At 38.2% G+C, this 21,833-nt stretch overlaps 1 protein-coding gene across 1 annotated transcript in view; it reads left to right on the top strand.

The window, feature by feature from the left end:
* ANKRD42 (ankyrin repeat domain 42) overlaps positions 1-21,833 on the top strand; it is a gene marked incomplete at its 5' end in the record, with an annotated part of 72,578 nt that overhangs the window by 27,272 nt on the left and 23,473 nt on the right. The window contains 4 exons of the mRNA XM_042959604.1: positions 3,918-4,118; positions 8,173-8,298; positions 12,365-12,470; positions 16,000-16,175. Coding sequence (XP_042815538.1) covers positions 3,918-4,118; positions 8,173-8,298; positions 12,365-12,470; positions 16,000-16,175 — 609 coding nt within the window. The remainder of the gene's footprint in view (positions 1-3,917; positions 4,119-8,172; positions 8,299-12,364; positions 12,471-15,999; positions 16,176-21,833) is intronic.

The raw sequence follows: 21,833 nt of genomic DNA, 5'->3' as shown, positions 1-21,833 counted from the left end.
ATGGTCTAATCTGTTATTCAAAGCCACTATTTCCTTAGTGATTTTCATCCTGGATGATCTATCCATTGATGTAAGTGGAGTTTTAAAGGCCCTTACTATTATTGTATTACTATCATTTTCTCCCTTTATGTCTGTTCATATTTGCTTTATGTATTTAGGTGCTCCAGTGTTGGATGCATAGTTATTTACAGTTGTTAAATTCTCGTTGCACAGATCTTTTATCATTATGTAATGTCATTATTTGTTTGTTGTTACAGTCTTTGTTTTAAAATCATTTTGTCTGATATAAGGATTTTTACTTCAGCTTTTCTTTCTTCTGCTTCCATTTGTTTGTGAAATATCTTTTTTCATCCCTTCCTTTCAGTCTGCATGTGTCTTTAGGTCTGAAATGAGTTTCTTGTAGGCATCATATAAATGGATTGTTTTTTCTTTTCTTTTCTTTTTTTTTTTTAAGTTTATTTATTTTGAGAGAGAGTGAGAGTGGGGGGAGGGACAGAGAAAGCGGAGAGAGACACAATTCCAAGCAGGCTCTGTGCTGACAGCTCGGATGTGGGGCTCAATCTCAGGGAACCATGAGATCATGACCTGAGCTGAAATCAAGAGTCAGGACATTTAATTGAGCCACCCAGGTGCCTGGATGGGTCTTGTTTTTTTTAATTCATACAGTCACACTGTATATTTTGATTGGAGTATTTAATAGTTTATTTACATTTAAAATAATTATTGATTGGTATTACAGAACATCATTTCATATGTTCAATGGCCATTTTTTAATGTTTGCTGTCCTTTTTTAATTTTAAAAATATATTTATTTTAAGTATATTTTAAGTGTATAAGTATATTTTAAGTATATAAGTATATTTTAAGTATATTTTAAAAATATATTTATTTTAAGTAATCTGTACACCCAACCTTGGGCTTGAACTCACAACCCCGAAATCAAGAGCTGCATGCTTTTCTGACTGAGTCAGCCAGGCACCCCTCATTATTTTCTTTTGTGCAGTAGCAGTTCAAATGTTTTGACTATTTTTTTTTTTTGAGTTTTCTCTGTGTTTAAAAATGGGTTTTTATATGGGTTCTTTATATAATAGATACAAGCTCTCTGTTATGTGTTGCAAATATCTTTTATTTAAATATCTTTTCCATTCTGTCTTGCCTTTTCATTCTTTTAAGATATCTTTTGATGAATAGAAGTTTTCACTCTAATGTAGTCAGGTTTAATAAGCTCTTCCTTTATGGTTATTCCTTTCTGAATCTTGTTAAAAAAAAAGTCTTTCTCTACGCTTTGGTCATGAAAACATTCTTTTATATTCTAGAAATTTTATTATTTCACTTTCACATGTAGATCACCAGCCCACCTGGAACTGACTTTTCTGTAATACAAGGTAGGGGGTAATTTCATTTTTAGTTGGTTCTTTATTAAATGTCCCTGATCATTTGTTAAAGCCTTTTTGCCTGCTCATTAAAAAATTCCAACTTTTATTTCTTGAAGCATATAAAAACATTTATGACTATATATAGTATATTTTTTAATAGTATAATATAGAGATTAGGAATGTGGCTTTAGTATACACTGCTTGTGTTCAAATCTCTATCCTAGATTGTTATTTGTTTTTGTTTTAAGTTTTTAAAATGTTTATTTATTTTGGGGGGGGAGGGGCAGAGACAGAGGGAGACACAGAATATGAAGCAGGCTCTGGGATCTGAGCTGTCAGCACAGAGCCCAGTGCAGGGCTCCAACTCATGGACCGCAAGATCATGACCTGAGCCAAAGTCAGATGCTTAACTGACTGAGCCACCCAGGCTCCTCTCTGTCTTAAATTATTAATCCAGCATTTATTTCCTGAGCATCTACTATGTGTCAGTCCATCTTGTGTGTTGGGGATATCACAGCAAACAAAACAGGCAAAAGTCTGCCTTCATGTGATGCTGGTCAGAGGGAGACAGGCAATAATCACAAGAATATAAATTATATTAAGTAGGGATATGTGTATGGATAATCAGAGAAGAGAGTAAAGAGGATGAAGTTTAAAAAAGCGTGGTCAGGGAAGCCTTCACTGAGGGGGTGATAATTGGATAAACACCTGACAGAGTTGAGGTAGCAGGTCTTGTGACTACCGTGGGGAAAGAATATTACAGGAAGAGGTGATAGCAAATATAAAGCTCCTGAGGCAGGAGTGTTCCTAGTGTATTTGAGTAACAGCAAGTAGTAACAGTGAGTCAATGTGGTTGGAACAGAAATCAGAGAGTGAGTAATAGATGATGAGGTCAGAGAGGTAACAGGAGCCATTGAAAAATTTTGAGCACTGCAGTGACATGATCTGAATACATTTAAGAGCATCATTTTGGCTATTTTGTGTATAATAGATTGCATTGTGGGTGTGGGGATGGCAAGGGGAGAAATAGACCACTTGTGAGACTGATAGAATAATTTAATGCTGCTCTTTGGTTGGAGCAGTGTAGAGGCAGCAAAGACTGTGAGAAGTAACTGGGGTCTGTGTATTTTGTAAAGATAGAACCAATAAGATTTGCTGATTGATTAGACATAGAGAGTGACAGAAAGAGGAGTCAAGGATGGCTCCGGGATCTTGGGCATGAACTACATGGAAAAAAGACAGTTCCTATTAAGTGGGATGGGGAAAACTATGTAAGGAAAATGTGTGCAAGAGGGATGAGGAGTTGAGTTTTTGATGTGTTAAGTTAGAAATGCCTGTAAGACATGTATGTGTATATATGATGAGTAAGCTGTTAGAGGATTCTCAAATTTTAGGGGGAGTTTTTTGGTGTTTTTCCTGGAAGGTTCAGCTGAGAAAGTGTAGATGGCATGTGCCGGCAACTTCTCTTTTGGATGTTGTTACATCTTGTTTCTCCTGCATTACACTGGTCATTTCGGTGCTGCCTTACTTCTCCAGTGGTAAGATTTGTGTATTGATTGGGCTGCTGCCCAAATACTCCCTTCTCCAAAGATGTAAAGGTGCTCTTGTTCTTCGTAGTCACTGCCCTAAGCTTGTAATCCCCCAGAACCATTCTTATTTTTTGTGGATTTTGGGTTGTGGGTCCCCTTTAGCCTGCTTCAGTATATTTTCTTTCAGGGATTCCTTAACATTTTTTTGTCTGTTCTTGGAGTTCTTGTTTGTTTTTCTAGACCTTTTTGGCTTCAGAAAATCTCTTTTCTATTGTTTTCAAGGATTTAGAGTAGAAATGGTGAGGCAGTATGTGTGCTTTGTCTGCAGTTTTGATCCAGTCTTCCTGTTTTTAATAAAAAGAATAAACGTCTATGGAAAAGTGACAAAATACATAGTGATAAAAATAACATTCATATTTGCATATGACTATTTTTTTTTAATGTTTGTTTATTTTTGAGTGTGCAAGCAGGGGAGGGGCAAGAAAAGGGGGGCAGAGGATCCAAAGTGGGCTGTGCACTGATAGCAGCAATCACAAACCGTGAGATCATGACCTGAGTCAAAGTCACACGCTCAACGGACTGAGCCACCAGGTGCCCCCATAGTGACTATTTTGGTTTATTTCTTCCGTTTTTTCCAAAACATTAAAATAAATATATCTATCATCTGTCTTACCTAGCAAGTATTTTCTCATGTAATTATAAGCTGCATAATTGGGATTTCTCTTTTCAAGAAAATGTTCTGGGGCTTGCTCTTTGGTATCTCTCATCTGGCCTCTGCACTCTCACAGTAAGTGTAACTCCACTTAGTCTGTTGCTTTAGCACGACTAGAAGGCTGACTAAGGACTTGTGGGCTTGCAGAGAAGGTGTTACCATTGCTTACAGTATGTCCCTGTTACATGGGGAAGGGACAGTCATCTTCTGGTGAGGATTAGAGCCAATATTGTTCTTTGTTTCTTCAAATTATCTTATTGTCAATTTAAAAATTAAATTCTTTTTCTCTCTCACCTACAGTTCACTTAGCAGCCATGGAAGGCCACCTTCACTGTTTTAAATTCCTACTCAGTAGAATGAACAGCACCACACAGGCTCTAAAAGCCTTCAATGATAATGGAGAAAATGTACTGGATTTGGCCCAGAGGTTCTTTAAACAGAACATTTTGCAGTTTATCCAAGGGGCTGAGTATGAACAAAGTGATTCAAAAGATCAGGAAAGTAAGTAATAAACCTGGAGTGTGGTAGCATTTAATAAGTAGAGTAAGTGGAAAAAGAAAATAAGTTATAAGGAAAATGTTGTATTTAAATATGTTACTTATAATTGTCCACCCATTCATTCAGTTTGTCTTCTGTATTATAAAATATTTTAGGCAGAAATATATAGAGATTAATGTGATGAACATTCTTTATGCCACTAATTTAAGGATAAAATGTTATACATATAGTTAAAGTTTCTTGGTTCTGTCTCCTTCATATCATTCTTTTTCTTCCTTCTCAGAGGTAAATATTGTTTTCAATTTATAATTCCATTCTATAGGTTTTAATTTTAATTTTTTTAATTAAGTTTATTTTGAGAGAGAGCACAAATTGGGGAGGGGCAGAGAGAGAGGGAGAGAGAGAGACAGACAGACAGAATCCCAAGCAGACTCCATGCTGCCAGTGCAGAGTCTGACACAGGACTTGAACTCATTAAACCACAATATCATGACCTGAGCTGAAACCAAGAGTCGTATGCTTAACTGACTAAGCCACCCAGTGTCCCTACATGTTTTATATTTAATGTATATGTACTTACAAAAATATGCACTACTGTGTGTTTTTGGAGTAAGAGACTAACCTGTTCTAACAAAGAAATCATAAAATTCAGTAGCTTAAGGATTTATATGACAGCCCAGATTGGAGAGTGAATCTATACTGTGCAGTCATTCAAAACTGGCTTTCTTTCCAACTAGCTCTCTCTGGTTGTAGCTAATTCAGTAGGAGGTGGGGAGGAGCAAGACTGTAAGGTTAGGACCAGAGATTTTCAAGGTCTAATTTGTATCCATCACTTTTGCTAACAATTCCATTGGCAAAAGTTTAGCCACGTGGGTGTACTAGCTGTGAGGAAGCCTGGAGAATTCAGTATTTAGCTGAGAAGACTTACTCAGCTACAACTCCCTTAATATTGAAGGAAGGGGATTTTAGTGGATGACTAGTAGTCTTTGAGACTTCTCTTAAAATCTTAAGGAAATGGCATAAAACAGTATTCATTCTTCTATTCCTTGCTTTTTTCCAGAAAATACTATGTTTTGGGTTTTTTATTAAGCTGATAGATATACCTATTCTTTTTAAGTGTTTGTGTAGTATTGTATTTTATGAAAACCATTATTTATCCATTTTCCAATTTGACATTTAGATTGTTTTTCACTATTATAGTAATGTGGTTGGGAATATTCTTGTATGTGTCTCCTTATATACACATACAAGAGATTCTGTGGAGAAGTGCTTTACTACCTTTTTAACACAGAGCCCACATAGAAAATATTTTTATGGCACATTGGGATTGTTGGATGAGGCTGCTGGTGGAACTGCCTGTCTTCTCTGAAGACTGAGAGTTAAGAGCCCTGTTTGGGTAAATAGGTGTGATATTCTACTTTAGGGTTTGCTTGGTGGGATATGCCCTTCGTCAGTATAAACAGGCATTGCTACATTCTTCATCAGGTGCTCGTAGAAGTTTTCACTCTAAATCAGCAACGTTTGATGGGAATTTAGAGAAATGATATTCGTTATTGTCAGACTTTAAAATGTTTGCCAGCTGATTGGATATGAAAAGGTTTAATTTGTATTTTGATTTGCATTTTCTTGATTACGAATGAGGTTGAACATCCTTCTGTAAGTTATTGGTTCTTCTAGTTTTTTTCTTCTATGAATTGCCTGCCTATACTTTTCTCCCTTTTTAAAAACTGTATTCTTTGCCCTTTTCTAAATAATTTGAGTTCTTTTTTTTTTTTTTAACGTTTTATTTATTTTTGAGACAGAGAGAGACAGAGCATGAACGGGGGAGGGGCAGAGAGAGAGGGAGACACAGAATCGGAAGCAGGCTCCAGGCTCTGAGCCGTCAGCCCAGAGCCCGACGCGGGGCTCGAACTCACGGACCGCGAGATCGTGACCTGAGCTGAAGTCGGACGCTTAACCAACTGAGCCACCCAGGCGCCCCACTGAGTTCTTTATATAGTCTAGATTCTAATCCTTTATTAATTTTATCAGATATAGATATTTTCTCTCACACTGTGGCTTGTTTTTTCACTTTGATGAGGATATCCTTTATTTATTTATTTACTTATTTAATTTATTATTTATTATTTATTTATTTTTAAGGGGATATCCTTTTTTTTATTAAACTTTTTAAAAAATATTTATTTATTTTTGAGAGAGAGACAGAGTGTGAGCAGGGCAGGAGCAGAGAGAGAGGGAAACACACAATCTGAGGCAGGCTCCAGGCCCCGAGCTGTCAGCACAGAGCCCGACGTGGGGCTTGAACTCACGAACTGTGAGATCATGACCTGAGCCGAAGTTGGACTCTCAACCGACTGAGCCACCCAGGCGCCCCCTCCTTTTTTTAAAAATGAACTTTATTTCAGTATGATTTACATGTAATAAACTGTACTCATTTAGTGTGCTGTTAGGTGAGTTTGGATGTATACACTCATGAAACCATCACAATCAAGATGGAAAACATTTCTACCACCTCTGAAGGTTTTTTTTTTTTAATAATACCCCCTTATATTTCACCCTTCCTTTCACCCTGGCCCACTTACTTGCTTTCTGTCAGTATAAATTAGTTTGAATTTTCTGTTTTTTTTTTTTTTTTAATGTTTTATTTTTGAGAGAGAGAGAGAATGCAAGCTAGGGGAGGGAGAGAGAGAGAGAAGGAGACAGAGGATCCAAAGCAGGCTCTGTGCTGAGAGCAGACGGCCTGACGCCAGACTCGAACTCATGAACTGTGAGATCATGACCTGAGCCAAAGTCAGATGTTTAACCTACTGAGCGACCCACATGTCCCAAGTTTGAATTTTCTAGTAGAATCATTTTAAGATTCATACCTGTTATGTATATTAATAGTTCATTCCTTTTTATTGTTCAACAGTATTCAACTGTATGGATGTAGGCCCCATACAACCTCTTATTTGCTTTATGTCATTATAGATTAGTTTGAATTTTCTAATGGAGCCATTTTGAGAATCATTCCTCTAATGTATATTAATAGTTCATTCTTTTTTATTGCTCAATGGTATTCTATTGTATAGATGTACTATATTTGATATATCTGTTTGGCAATACTACAGCTTGATTACTCTAGCTTTATATAGTAAGATTTAGAATCAGGTAGTGTAAGTCTCTAACTTTTTCTTTTAAAAATATTCTTTGGTTGGGGTGCCTGGGTGGCTCAGTCAGTTAAGCATATGACTTCAGCTCAGGTCATGATCTGTTTGTGAGTTCAAACCCCGTGTTGGGCTGTGTGCTGACAGCTCAGATTCTGGAGCCTGCTTTGGATTCTGTGTCTCCCTCTCTCTCTGCCCCTCTATGGCTCATATTCTATCTCTGTGTCTCTCTCCAAAGTAAATAAACATTAAATTTTTTTTTTTTAAATATTCTTTGGCTATTCTGTTTCCTTTTCAGATTTAAAAATGAGAATAGGGACACCTGGGTGACATAGTTGGTTAAGCATCCAACTCTTGATTTTGGCTCAGGTCCTGATCTTGGAGTTGTTATCAGTAAAAACATCTTATCAGGTATTTAATGTGTAGTTAGGAGCTAGGTCAGCCCCTTTTACACAGGCATGTGTATATGTGTATGTGTTTGTATACATACTTATGTATACTTTATCTGCTTCCACTTTATTTTGCTTTCTTCACTTCCTTGCAAACAGAGAGTGAGTGTTCTGTGCAAATGTAGGACTTTAGACCAAAAATGTCTTTATGTGAAGGGTTGAAAATGACCGTCGTGTGTTTTGTGGTGGCCTGAGGGAAGAATGGAATATAGTTAAGCATAGTTCTGGTACAATATTACTTGGCATGTTTGAGGTCCTGAGGGGTGGAAGGGCTACACAATTAATAATAATCTTACTTTATGATTGTCCTTTTTATTACTTGTTATTGCATCAATCAAACTAATTCCAATATAACATTATCATAATTGAGTTAATATTGAAATCTGAAATGTGTGACTGCTTGAGTCAAGAAAAATAGAATGAACTCATGTGTTTACTGAAATACTGAATTTCTATTCATAGCCTTAGCATTTCCAGGTCATATGGCTGCCTTTAAGGGTGATTTAGAAACACTTAAGAAATTAATAGAAGATGGAGTAATAAATATTAATGAACGTGATAATAATGGATCAACTCCTATGCATAAAGGTGAGTTATTCCTGGTTTTGTTTTCAGTTCTGACATAATTACCTTTGAATTATTTACCATTTAAAATAATTATACTTCAGAAACATGTGAAAATGTAAAACTTTTCCTGATACCCTAGGACATTTAAGTCTTCCTTATATGGTACACAGAGAGCTTAATTTTCAATTGAAGTGTGATATTCCTTTTATGATGTCAGAAATTGTCACATTTAGGGTAATTCCAATAGAAATTCTCTTGTGATACTGACATGTTTAGATATGAAATTGACTGCTAGAGAAATTTCTTAGGACTGACATTTTCTTTGGGTTAAAAATGGTCTATTAATTCATTCTAAGGCATGAAAAAGGTATACCAGAACTTGAGAAAAAGGTGTAGCAAATTTTTATTCTTTCTTAGACTCTGAAAAAATGTTTTTACTTCCATAGAAATATCAATGAATGTTTGATTTGAACATATCTTCAAGATGTCTACCACTTTTCTCTGCATTCTCTCCTTCTTTGTATGTGAAATTCTAACATGTTAACTAGCTTTTTGGTTTTTTAATCAGACTGTCAAATTGTCAGTCCTTATTGGGAGTAGGTACTCTAGGATTTATTCTTGCCAATCTTCATTGTATTTATACAATCGAAAACCAAATCTTTACCCCATCTGAAATTTCCATTTCGTCTCATTTGTAATTTATAAGTTCCTGCAGAATCTAATGGCAGGTAATTCTTGTAAAAGTGTTAAAGGGCCTGCCAAGTAGCTCAGTCAGTGGAGCATGCAACTCTTGATCTTGGGGTTGTGAGTTGTAGCCCCATTTTGGGTATAGAGATTTCTTAAAAAGCCCTTAAAAAATGTTAGAGTAAAAGACAGTAAGTAGTCTAGTTAATGCAGTCATGTGTTTTTTAATTTTTTAAAAAGTTATTTATTTTTGAGAGAGACAGCATGAGTGGGGGTGGGTGTGGGGCAGGGCAGAGAGAGAGGGAGACACAGAGTTCCAAGCAGGCTCCACACTGTCAGCACAGAGCCCGATGCGGGGCCCAAACTCACGAACTGTGAGATCATGAGGTGAGTTGAAACCAAGAGTCCGGTGCTTAACCAACGGAGCCACCCTGACACCCCTGCAGTCATGTGTTTGGATTAGGTTTTTATTTTTATAAATAACTTCTGCTGGTCCTAATCACAGACTATGTTCCTGTCGGTTAGGTTCTTAGTTTAATTATTAAAGTTGGTTTAATTCATAAGGAATCTCCAGTATAGAATCTAAGTACCATGTGTACCAGTAGTTTTGGAAGAGAGAGCTTAGGTGGCATAAGAAGAAGAGGAATGCAAAGAGATTTCCCCTACACACAAAGGGGTTTCCACTTTGACAAACACTCTACCCTAGACTTGGAAAATCTCACTCCTTTGTCTCTACTGGCTGTCTAGGGGTTTAACTCTTCACCATGGGATTTGCGAATGGGGAGGAGACTTAAAATGTGCTCTATATATGGATAGTTTAAAATGTGGTGCCCTGGAGCAAAGCCCTCATTTCATATCCTAGATATAAGCACTTCTTATTACTAATATTATGATATGTGGAGTATCATTTAGACACTGTAGCAAAAGATAGGCTTGCTCATGATGCTTAATATGCATCTTTCCAGGAACAATTAAGTTTCATTGAAGGCTAGTTTTCAGCCTTTCTCAGTCACTTCTTCACCACTGGAACTAAGATGGAAATGAGAGATCTGGAAGAAGGTTCTAAAGGGACTGATGTATAACGATAGGGTGTTTGGGATGCAACCATTGTGAGATGGGAGGGTGAAAACTGAGGAGGAACCAGTAGTGTTTGCTCTTCACCCCTTCTCTTGTCAGTCTATCCACTGAGGACACCTAGGGCCAGGAGTGGATCAGGTGGTGTGGTAGAGGGGTGAGAGGTGGCTATAATGGGGAGAAGGAGCATTTTGTGTACATTTGCCTTTCCTGGCAAACATCTGTATGTTTAGTTTATAGCCAAATTAATCAAATAAAAGTTGATGTCTCCTTATGATTTAATTCACCTTTCCCACATTTTATCAATCTTTCTGCTTCTTTTCCTTTATTTTATATATTGATTCAGTAAATAAGCTGCTGTGTTTATTATTGAGGCTTTCTTCTTAATCATTTAATGATTTTTGAATTCACCATGACTGCTCCTTCCTTTCATTTGCTAAGCCATAAGTATTGCAAATAATTTCTCAAAAATTTCTAGCCACTGCATATTTTATCTGTTCTCTTATAAAACATGGATTAAATTCTTAAACATATCCTAACCAGTATACAATAAGGATCTTGGGTAAAAATCCTCTTATTGTAATTCATTTTAGAGAAATACTTTTGCCTCCCTTTCCCTTTTTTGTAAACAGTATTTGTGTAATAACATGGAAATGTTTGGTTAAGCTCATTCTGTCTTCTAAAACTGTTATCCATGATACATAAATACTATTTTGTAAATCTTAAAGACAGAATATATTGCCATCTTTGTCTAAAGTGGGGTTATTTCTAAAGGTCTGGGAAATCTTGTAGTATTCTTTGTTAACTGGTTTTGAGTTTGCTGTAGGAGACAGGGAGAAGGCCCAGGCTTTTCAGGGGCCAACTCTGAGTTTGATAGACGGCTCTGAGTGAAGAAGAGAATGGTGGAAGAATTCGTACAGTAGTGATGGGTTACTCTGTCACTGTTTCTGACTTTCTGTCCTCTTTTCTCTGTTGCCAGTATTGGAGGTGGATTCACTTTTTGGGACACCAAAGATGTACCAGAAGTTCCTACTCTTTGATTTATTTTACACAGGCATTTATATTTAGCACCAACCATATGCTTGCACTGTGTAGACTCTATGAGATCCAGACCTTCCTGTTAAGGAGCCACATACTTACAATATGAACAACTAGAGATTTGTAGAAGTTAGGATGTAATAAATGGCAGAAAGGATTTGGTTGTTAAAATACAGGCAATAGGAATTCAAGAGTAGGAACTGAGGAAAGAAGAATTTGGTAAGGGTGAAATTATTAAAGGAGAGTTCATGGGAATTCAGAAATAATATATTTATATGATATTTAACGGGATGCAAAACTGTCATCACATTTAATCCTTGTAATTTTATGAAGCAGCAGTGTACCCTCCTTATAAATATGAAATCATCTTTGTAAAAGATAAGGAAATTGGGGTCCAGAGGAATCAGTTTTCTTGATTGAGGTTGTACAGCTAGCTGGTAAGAGCAAAGCTGACATTTTATTAATATTGTCATTCATTTATTCACTCATCAACTTTACAGACTTTATTGAGAGTCTTTATGTGCCAGCCACTTGCTAAGTTCTGTCCTGTCCTCCAGTCTCATTGTTTAGTAGACCTAAAATCAGGTCTTTTAAGTTTATTAAGTTTTTTCCCCCAGTTTCCCAGAGTCTTGAGATGAATCTAGAAGGATGGATAGAGGTTAGATGAGCACTGGTTGAGTGCTGGGTACTAGGTGAGAAGACATGTAAACAGAGCTATGGAGGTGGAAATTAGTATTGAGTGCATGTGTTAACAAGATTTTGAAAAAGGTGGTAAATGGTTCTGATAATCAGTGAGGGGACTGCAAATTTTGAGTTTTGAGAGTCACTAGAGTAACCTCTTTACATAAGATGATGCAAGATATCTGAAGTCCTTGTGGGTCCCTGTGGCTGGATTGTGCTCACGTTCTGGTGAGATACAGGATTAGTCAGGACCTATAAATAGCAGCAGGCAAACACTGGATAAGGATTGGGAACACCTAGATTATAGTTTCAAATCCATTCCTTGCTAGCTGTGTGATGTTAAATAAATAACCTCGTTGAACTTCAGCTTTTATATATGTAGGGAAAGTCCTCTGTATAGAGACTAGCACAGTAGATATTTGATAGAATATTTGTCTAATGAGTATGTAAATTAACAGAGAAAGTAACATCTGCCCAACTTACTTTTGTTGGTTATTATAAGGATCAGTATTTGTGAAAATACTCTGTAATGGGATTGTCCGAGATTTTCAGATAATTGTTACTACTAACTTTTTTTGTCTGTATTTTCCGTTTTGTATTTTTGAAACAGCTGCTGGGCAAGGCCACATAGAGTGTTTGCAGTGGATAATTAAAATGGGAGCAGACAGTAATATTACAAACAAAGCAGGGGAGAAACCCGGCGATGTGGCTAAGAGGTATCCCTATTTGCTTTACTACTTTCTTCTGTTTTTAAACTTTTGTATATACTCTCTTATATTCAGAAAACTCTGAGGATTTAATGGAATTTTAGGACTCTGTCAAATACTGATGGAATGACAATTTTCAAGCTGAATTGACATTGGATGAGACCTCAACTCTTCTCTCTAAAGTGATGATTTTCAATTGGGAGATAATATTGTCCCCTTTCCTGGGGGAGGGAGGGGATTTGGAAATGTGTAGAGGAGTGAGTGTCACAATGATTGGAGACCAACACTGATATATAGTGAGGTCAGGTCCAGGAATGCTAAACATTCTACAGTGCTTAAAACAGTGGTACACAATGGAGAGTTGTGTCCCACAAATGCTCGTACTGTGTGAAATAGTGTGTGATAAAAAGGAATAATCAATTTGGAGCCACATAGGTTTTGAAACAAATTTTGATGTTTATGTTTGAATTAAATATAACACCTAATATTGAACACCCCCTCACTCAGGTCAGGTCCTCAAGGAAAATTCAGTCAATCCATTTGTTCATTTGGTTGTTTTTCATTCAATTTCCTGTATATATAGTGTGTCCCTAGTGCTATGGTTAGTGTTAGGATTACAAAGATGAAAAAACACAGTCCTTCCCCTCAAGTTTGCAATCTTGTGAAGAGACAATGTACATAATAATAATTATTAATTATAATCATTATAACATATGTGTAAGATACAGTAAGAACTTAGGAGAAAAAGTACCCAGATCTTCCTATTTGAAAGTTGTGGGAGAGAAATGTTAACACAGATGATGGTAAGAGTTATGAAGGAACCTGAAGGGAGATGGAATTTATATAGAGGTCAGGGAAAAAGCTTTTTTTGGAGGAAGCAATGTTTATGCTGGTGCTTTAAGAAGGCAGAATTGTAAGATAGTACCTTGTGTGTTTGAGGAGCTGTATGTGGTTCAGAACTGCTTGAATCTAAGGTAGAAATGTGGGCTAAAAGTTGCAAATGAGGTTTGACAGGATGCCAGAATGTAATCATTCACTGAATTGCTCTGCAATTTTTGTGAGTTCATGTTCTTTAAAATTTTGAGGGATTTCTTTGAAGTCCCGGAGCATGGTTTTGCGGTTCCACATACCTAGGATCATAATCAACTCAGGCCCACTTTATTTTTATTTTGGAAGATGGCTTTTCCAAGATATAATTGGCATATGACAAAGTATGCATATTTGTATAGTACCAACTGATGAATTCTGATAAATGTATGTACCCGTGAAACCATTAGCACCATCAAGAGAGTGAATATATCCATCATCCTCAAAAGTCTCTTTGTGCTCCCTTTGTATCTCTCTCCTTCCACTGCTTTCTGCTTCCCCTTCCCCCAGCAGATGCGGATCTGCTTTCTGTCACTGTAGTTTAGTTTGCATTTCCTAGAGTACAGTACAAACTCTTATAAATCTGGCGTCTTTCTCTCTGCATCATTATTTTGAGATTCTTCTATGTGTATTGGTAGTTCATTTCTTTCTTATTGCTGAGTAATACTCCATTAGATATAGAATTCCATGGTATTCTAATAGTTCTATAATCCAGTAGCCAATCGATGGATATCTTGATTATATCCATTTGTTGGTTATTATGCATAAAGCTGCTTTAAACATTCACATACAGGGTTTTGTGTGAACATAAGTTTTTAGCTCACTTGGGTAAATACTTGGGAGTAGGATTGCTGGGTCATGTGCGAAGTTTGTGAGTATGTTTAATTTTATAAGAAGCTGCGAAAGTGCCTTCAAAAGTGATCATACCAATTTGCATTCTCACTAGCAGTGAGTTTCTTTTGTTTTCTTTTTCTTGCAAGCATTTGATACTGTTTATTCACCAGAGGAAAATGTACAAATGGCAAATATGCATTTAAAAAATGCTCAAAATCATTTACATTAGGAGAATGCAAATTAAAACCACAATGAGATTCCACTGTATACCTATTAGAATTTTGTAATTCATGCACCAAAATTTTAGGTGTATGTGTACTATTATAGAAATAACCTTGAATAAATTGTAAAAAAAAAAAAAAAAAAAAAGTAGGGTGGGGGTGGTTCCTGGGTGGCTCGGTGGGTTAAGCATCTGACTCTTGATTTCAGCACAGGTCATGATCTCACAGTTTGTGAGTTTGAGCTCCACACTGACAGTGCAGAGCCTGCTTGGGATATTCTCTCTCTCTCTCTCTCTCTCTCTCTCTCTCTCTCTCTCTCTCTCTCTCTCCCCCTCCCTCTCTCCCTCCCTCCCTCCCTCCCTCCCTCCCTCCCTCTCTCCCTCCCCCTTTCTCTCTCTCTCTTTCCCTCTCTCTCTCTGTCTCCCTCAACCCCTCCTCTTTCCCAACTTACATGCATGCATGCACACTCTCTCTCAAAATAAACTTAAAAAAAAAAAAAACCAAATACACTCGAATCTGGCATAAAGCAAGTACTCAGTAAATGATAGCTGTTAAATTGCAACCTAGTGGTAGAGATAATGAATTCGGTTAACCTTACAACTTCCTAAAATATTTGTTAATATTTGCAGTACCTGGTGAAAGGGGAGGACAAATGTGTGCATATGGTTATGTAAGTATGTGGAAAAAAAATAGGATTTGAGATTTTGTATTTAATGAGTAGTTCTCCATGTGATAAGAAGAAACATTAAGCACTTCAATTAGCATGACTGAGAAAAATATGCAGGTTACATGGCAATCATGTCAACTCCAAAACCTAGGGTATATTACTGGAAGCTTCATGGAGATGTGGGCAAGCTCAAAGAAAATAGAAAACATGGATAGAAAAAGTCACTGTTTTTCCATTAAATTTCAAAACCATGCCAAGTATTTAGGGTTGAGGAAGGATTAAAATTAAGGGGGTAGATATATAGTTACCCTAAAACTGGAAACAGAACTAGTTCTGCAATCTAAATTAGGCCATCAAAAAAGGTAGTAAATATAGGTAAGAAATAAGGTGGTTCTGGGCTTTCTATACAGTTGACCAGCTGTGTCTAGGGCACACCACATATTGTCTTGATATTGGGTCTCTTCTCCCATTTGGATTTTTGTCAATACAAATTATGAAATAGCCTGTAATAGGACTGTTTGTCCTTAGTGTCCAGTAACTCTTTGAGCTGGATGTATGTCAAATTGTCACTGACCTTCAGGTACAGTTGTGTTTTTTTGTATTTTTTTTTAATGTTTGTTTATTTTTGAGAGAGAGACAGAGACAGAGCACGAGCGGGGGAGGGGCAGAAAGAGAGGGAGACACAGAATCTAAAGCAGGCTCCAGGCTCTGAGTTGTCAGCCCAGAGCCTGATGCAGGGCTTGAACTCATGAATCATGAGATCATGACCTGAACTGAAGTTGGATGCTTAACTGACAGAGCCACCCAGGCACCCCCAGGTACAGTTTTGCTCCTTTACTGGTAGATGGGTTGGTGGCATAATGTACAGTGTGTAATCTGCTAAATTAAGTTCAAACTGTCATTTCAGTTTGAAGAAGATTGTGTATTAATTTCTGATTCTTTCCCACAGGTTTGCCCATTTAGCGGCTGTAAAGCTATTAGAGGGGCTACAAAAATATGACTTGGATGATGAGAATGAAATTGATGAAAATGATACAAAGTTTTTCTTAAGACATGGTGTTGAGGGAAGCACTGATGCCAAGGATGATCTATGTCTCAGTGAGTTGGATAAGACAAATGCCAGAAGTAAGTGTGCCAACTCTATGTTGATTTATTGTTTAAGAAATACCATAGCCAGTTTTTACCACAAATCTGGAAATTATTCTAATTAACCATCTGCAAACAAAAATACTTTGATATTTTTGGGGGGAAGCCAGACTAGTACAAATGTTTGTGCTATGGGTTTGTGAACACATAGAGTGTAAGAGGGGTGCCTAGGTGGCTAAGTTGGTTAAGCATCTGAATCTTGGTTTTGACTTAGGTCATGATCTCACAGTTTGTGGCTCTGTCTGCACTAACAGCATGGAGCCTACTTGGGATTCTCTCTCTCCCTCTCTCTCTGCTGACCCCCCCCCCCCCCCCATTCTCTCTCTCTCTCTCTCTCTCTCTCTCAAAGTAAATAAACATTTAAAAAAAAGTAAGACATAATCTCTGTCCCTCAGGGAGGAAAAAGTTATAAGGAGGAAAAAATACTTAAGTGGGTCATAGGAAACAGGGAAGTAAACATCTTGAGGATTTCTGTGGTTAGTTGTCAAATGATTTTTACAGATTAATAATAGGAAATATTTATTGAGTGTCTACTGTGTGCCAGACACTGTTGCACATATCGATGAAACAGTGAACAGCACAAAATCCCTGCCCTGCCAGCAAATTTCATTCTACTGGTGGTGGTGGCGGAGGGAAGGTGATGACTAGCTGATAAGAAAATAAGGTATAGTAGTGCCAAAGATAAGATAACCAGTAGAGGAGGCCTCTCTGAGGGGGTGACATTTGAGGAGAGACCTCTGAGTGATGAGGATGAGCCATATGAAGATCTTGGAAGAACATTCTAAGCAGAAGGAGCTGTGTGTGTAAAGGCTATGGGGTGGACTTGAGCCTCAATAAGTGTGGCTGGAGTACAATTAGCAAGGAAGTGGTAACAGATAAAGTTGGGGATGTAAGCAGGGGCCCAGTCAGATTGTATAGGGCCTAATTAGGATTTTATGGGTTTTTAAATTTTTAAAATTTTTCTTATTTTAAATAGAAGCCACAGGTTGGGTTTGAGATGGGAATGATCTGATCTATGTTTACAAGTAGTATCACTCTAGCTGCTGGGTAGAGAGTAGACTGGGAGGTAGGGGAGAGCATAGCATTTCAGGTGGGTTATGAATGGGCAGGAAGAGAACATACTCACCTGCCAGTCTAAGGTTAGATGAAGTTTTTAATATAATTTAAATTTGCTAAGGACACCAAATTAAAATTGTACAAGAGCGGATGCAGAATGTCTGCACAGATTTCCTGGGCTCCAGGAGTCTCTGATGTGGACCTGGAACTACCAGTGATGCTACAAAGAAAGCTACATTCTGGTTTTGCAGCCTTTTTTTTTTTTTTTTTTAAATTTTATTTTATTTTTTACATCCAAGTTAGTTAGCATATAGTGCAACAATGATTTCAGGAGTAGATTCCTTAGTGCCTCTTACCCATTTAGCCCATCCCCCTTCCCACAACCCCCCCCAGTAACCTTCTGTTTGTTCTCCATATTTAAGAGTCTCTTCTGTTTTGTCCCCCTCCCTGTTTTTATATTATTTTTGTTTCCCTTCCCTTATGTTCATCTGTTTTGTCTCTTAAAGTCTTCATATGAGGGAAGTCATATGATTTTTGTCTTTCTCTGACTGACCAATTTCACTTAGCATAATACCCTCTAGTTCCATCCACGTAGTTGCAAATGGCAAATTTTCATTCTTTTTGATTGCTGAATAATACTCAATTGTGTATATATATATACACACACACACACCACATCATCTTTATCCATTCATCCATCGATGGACATTTGGGCTCTTTCCATACTTTGGCTATTGTTGATAGTGCTATTATAAACATGAGGGTGCATGTGTCCCTTCGAAACAGCACACCTGTATCCCATGGATAAATGCCTAGTAGTGCAATTGCTGGGTGGTAGGGTAGTTCTATTTTTAGTGTTTTGAGGAACCTCCATACTGTTTTCCAGAGTGGCTGCACCAGCTTGCATTCCCATGCAGCCTTTTTTTTTTTAAAAGAATTTTTTTCTTAAGTTTGTTTATTTTTGATAGAGCATGACCGAGGGAGGGGCAGAGACGGAGGGAGACACAGAATCTAAAGCAGGCTCCAGGCTCCTTGCTGTCAGCACAGAGCCCGCTGTGGGACCCAAATCCATGAACCATGAGATCATGACCCGAGCTGAAGTCTGATGCTTAACCTACTGAGCCACCTAGGTGCTCCTTAAAGGAATTTCTTTTTTAAGTTTATTTATTTTGAGAGCATGAGAGTGGGGGAGGGGCAGAGAGAAAGGGAAAGAGAATCCTAAGTAGGCTCTGTACCATCAGCATGGAGCCCAACACGGGGCTTGAACCCATGAACCATGGAGCCTACTTGGCATATTCTCTCTCTCTCTTTCTCTGTCCCTCCTTCTCTCTCTCTCTCTCTCAAAAATAAATAAATTAAAAAAAAAGTGAGTAGAGCTTGGGCACTGAATTCAGACATCAGAATTTCACCACTCTTAGCTGTGTTAATCCTTGCACCTCAGTTTCCTCACCTATAAAAATGAGAATGTTATAATGTCATCCCCACAGAGTTAAAAAGATTAATATACTAGAGAATGGAATGTGCCTAGCCCTTAATAGAAGCTCAGTAAATGTCTGTTCCCTTCCTCTTGATCTGTGGAAAGTATTTTTGGTTTGTTGGGCAGGAAGAACTAGTTAGACCAAAACTACATTCTCTAAGGAAAATTTCTAACTCCCGTCTAGATTTTTAAAAATTAAAAATTAAAAAATTTTAATTGAAGTACAGTGGATGTGTAATATTAAATTAGTTTCAGGTGTACAACATAGTAAGTCAACAATTGTGTATGTTATGAAATGCTCACCATGATGTGCATTACACTATTATTGACTATATTCCCTCTGCTTTACTTTTCATCCTGGTGACTTATTTACTTTAGAACTGGAACTTTGTGCTTCTTCATCCTAAACACCCATCTTCCCACCCCCCTCCCCTTTGGCCACCACTAGTTCTCTGTATTTATGAGTCTGTTTCTCTCTTTGTTGTTGTTTGTTTGCAGTTTGTGACAATGTGAATATACTTGGAGGGTATTACACTAAGTGAAAATAATCTGGACAGAGAAAGACGAATACCATATGATTTCACTTGTAAGTGGAATCTAAAAAACAAAAGAAATGAACAAAGAAATTAAAAAAATGTTGTTAAGAATTTCCAGAGCATTGTCAGGCAGATCATTACTCTCCAGGGTATGGTGAAAGCCTCTTCCCTGGCAAATGCAAGCAAGTGAAGACCTGAAGATGCTGATATCAGGGGCTCCCAACAAACAGTCCACCTAGGTCACCCTGTAGTAAAGCTCAGAGTTAATGATCCCTTCGGAATTTCAGTAGCTTTATTGAGACATAATTCACATACCATTCAATTTACCAACATCTAAGGTACCCAGCTTAATGTTATTTAGTATATTCATAGATTTGTGCAACCATCACTATAGTAAATTTTTAAACATTCCCGTCACACCCAAAAGAAACCCCACATTTGTTAGTAATCGTTCCCCTTTACTCCTGCTTTCTTCTCCCTTCCCCCCAGACCCCATCACTAGGTAACTAGTAATCCATTTTCTGTCTGTATAAATTTGCCTATTCAGGGTATTTCATATGAGTGGAATGATACATATGTGGTCTTTTGAGACTGGCTTCTTACTCTTAGAACAATGTTTTCAAGGTTTATATATCCTGTAACATGGATCAGTACTTCATTACTTTTCATTGCCAAATAGTGTTCTTGTATGGATACACTACATTTTATTATCCGTTCACCAGTTGATGGATGTTAGAGTTGTTTTCATATTTGGGCTATTAAGAATACTGTTGCTGTGAACATTCATGTACATGTTTTTGTGTGTACATATTTTTTCATTTCTCTTGGGTATAAACCTAGGAGTTAGTTGGGACTGCTGAGTCATTTGGTAACGCCATGTTTAACATTCTGAGGAACTTCCAAACTGTTCTCCAAAATGGCTGCATCATTTAACATTCCCATCAACAATGTTTGAGGGTTCCGTTTCCTCTACATCCTAGCCAATACTTGTTATTGTTTGATTGGTTAAGGCTAGTCTATGAGTGTGAAGTGGGATCTCATTATAGTTTCTTTTTTTACATTCTGTAATTGAAGTATAATTAACATACAGTGTTTTGTTACTTTCAGGGATACAATATATATACTCGACAATTTTATATATTACTCAGTGCTTACCATGATAAATGTAGTCACCATCTGTAACTGTCAAACATTCTTACAATATCATTGATGATATTCCCTATTATACTTTTCACCTCTGTGACTTACTTATTTTATAATTTGAAGTTTGTACCTCTTGGTCCCCTTTATTTATTTCACCTACACACCCACTCACATACCATCTGGCAAACACCAGTTTGTTCACTGTATTTAAGTATCTGTTTTTGATAGAATCGGGGGGAAGATGGCAGTGTAGGAGGACGCTGGACTCACCGTGTCCTGCTGATCACTTAGATTCCACCCACACCTGCCTAAATAACCCAGAAAACTGCCAGAAGACTAGCAGAACGGATTCTCTGGAGCCAAGTGCAGATGAGAGGCCCACGGAAGAGGGTAGGAAGGGCAGAGAGGTGGTGCGCGCTACACAGACTGGCGGGAGGGGGCAGAGGGGCAACCCGCCGGCAAAGCAGAGCCCCCGAGTCTAGTTTGCAAAAGCGGAGGGGCCGGAAGGAGTGTGTTCAGACAGCAAGCGGGACTTATCATCTGGAAGGTTATAAGTTAACAGCTCTGCTAGGAGAGCAGGAAGGCTGGAGGACAATGGGAGGGAGAGTTGTTGAGCCCCGGATGACAGAACTCAGCTTGGTGGGGAACAAAGGCACGCGCCAGTGCCATCTCCCTCGCTCATCCCCCGGCCAAAATCTCAAAGGGAACAAGTTCCTGCCAGGGAATTCGCTTGCACCGTGCAAACACCCAACACTGTGCTTCTGCGGATCCATCCCTCCGGCGGCGGGTCTGATTCCTTCCCGGTGCCGCAGGGCCCCTCCCGAAGCGGATCTCTGAAGGATAAGCGAGCTGAGCCTGCCCCTCCCGCCCCTGTGCACCTTGCTGATCCACCCCAGCTAATACTACAGATCCCCAGCACCACAAGCCTGGCAGTTTGCAAGTAGCCCAGATGGGCCACGCCACCCCACAGTGAATCCCGCCCCTGGGAGAGGGGAAGAGAAGGCACACACCAGACTGACTGTGGCCCCAGTGGTGGGCTGGGGTCAGACATCAGGTCTGACTGCGGCCCCACCCACCAACGCAAGTTATTCAAGACAGCACAGGGGAAGTGTCCTGCAGTTCTGCACCACTCCAGGGACTATCCAAAATGACGAAATGGAAGAATTCCCCTCAAAAGAATTTCCAGGAAATAACAGCTAACCAACTGATCAAAAAGGATGTAAACAATATAACAGAAAGTGAATTTAGAATAATAGTCATAAAATTAATCGCTGGGCTTGAAAACAGTATAGAGGACAGCAGAAAATCTCTTGCTACAGAGATAAAGGGACTAAGGAGCAGCCAGCAGGAGCTAAAAAATGCTATCAATGAGCTGCAGAATAAAATGGAGACAACCACAGCTCAGATTGAAGACGCAGAGGAGAG

Source organism: Panthera tigris, chromosome D1 (genome assembly GCF_018350195.1).
Source record: "Panthera tigris isolate Pti1 chromosome D1, P.tigris_Pti1_mat1.1, whole genome shotgun sequence".
NCBI classification, from domain to species: domain Eukaryota; kingdom Metazoa; phylum Chordata; class Mammalia; order Carnivora; family Felidae; genus Panthera; species Panthera tigris.
Note: the sequence above shows the minus strand (reverse complement) of the source record. Positions and strands in the feature narration are given on the sequence as shown.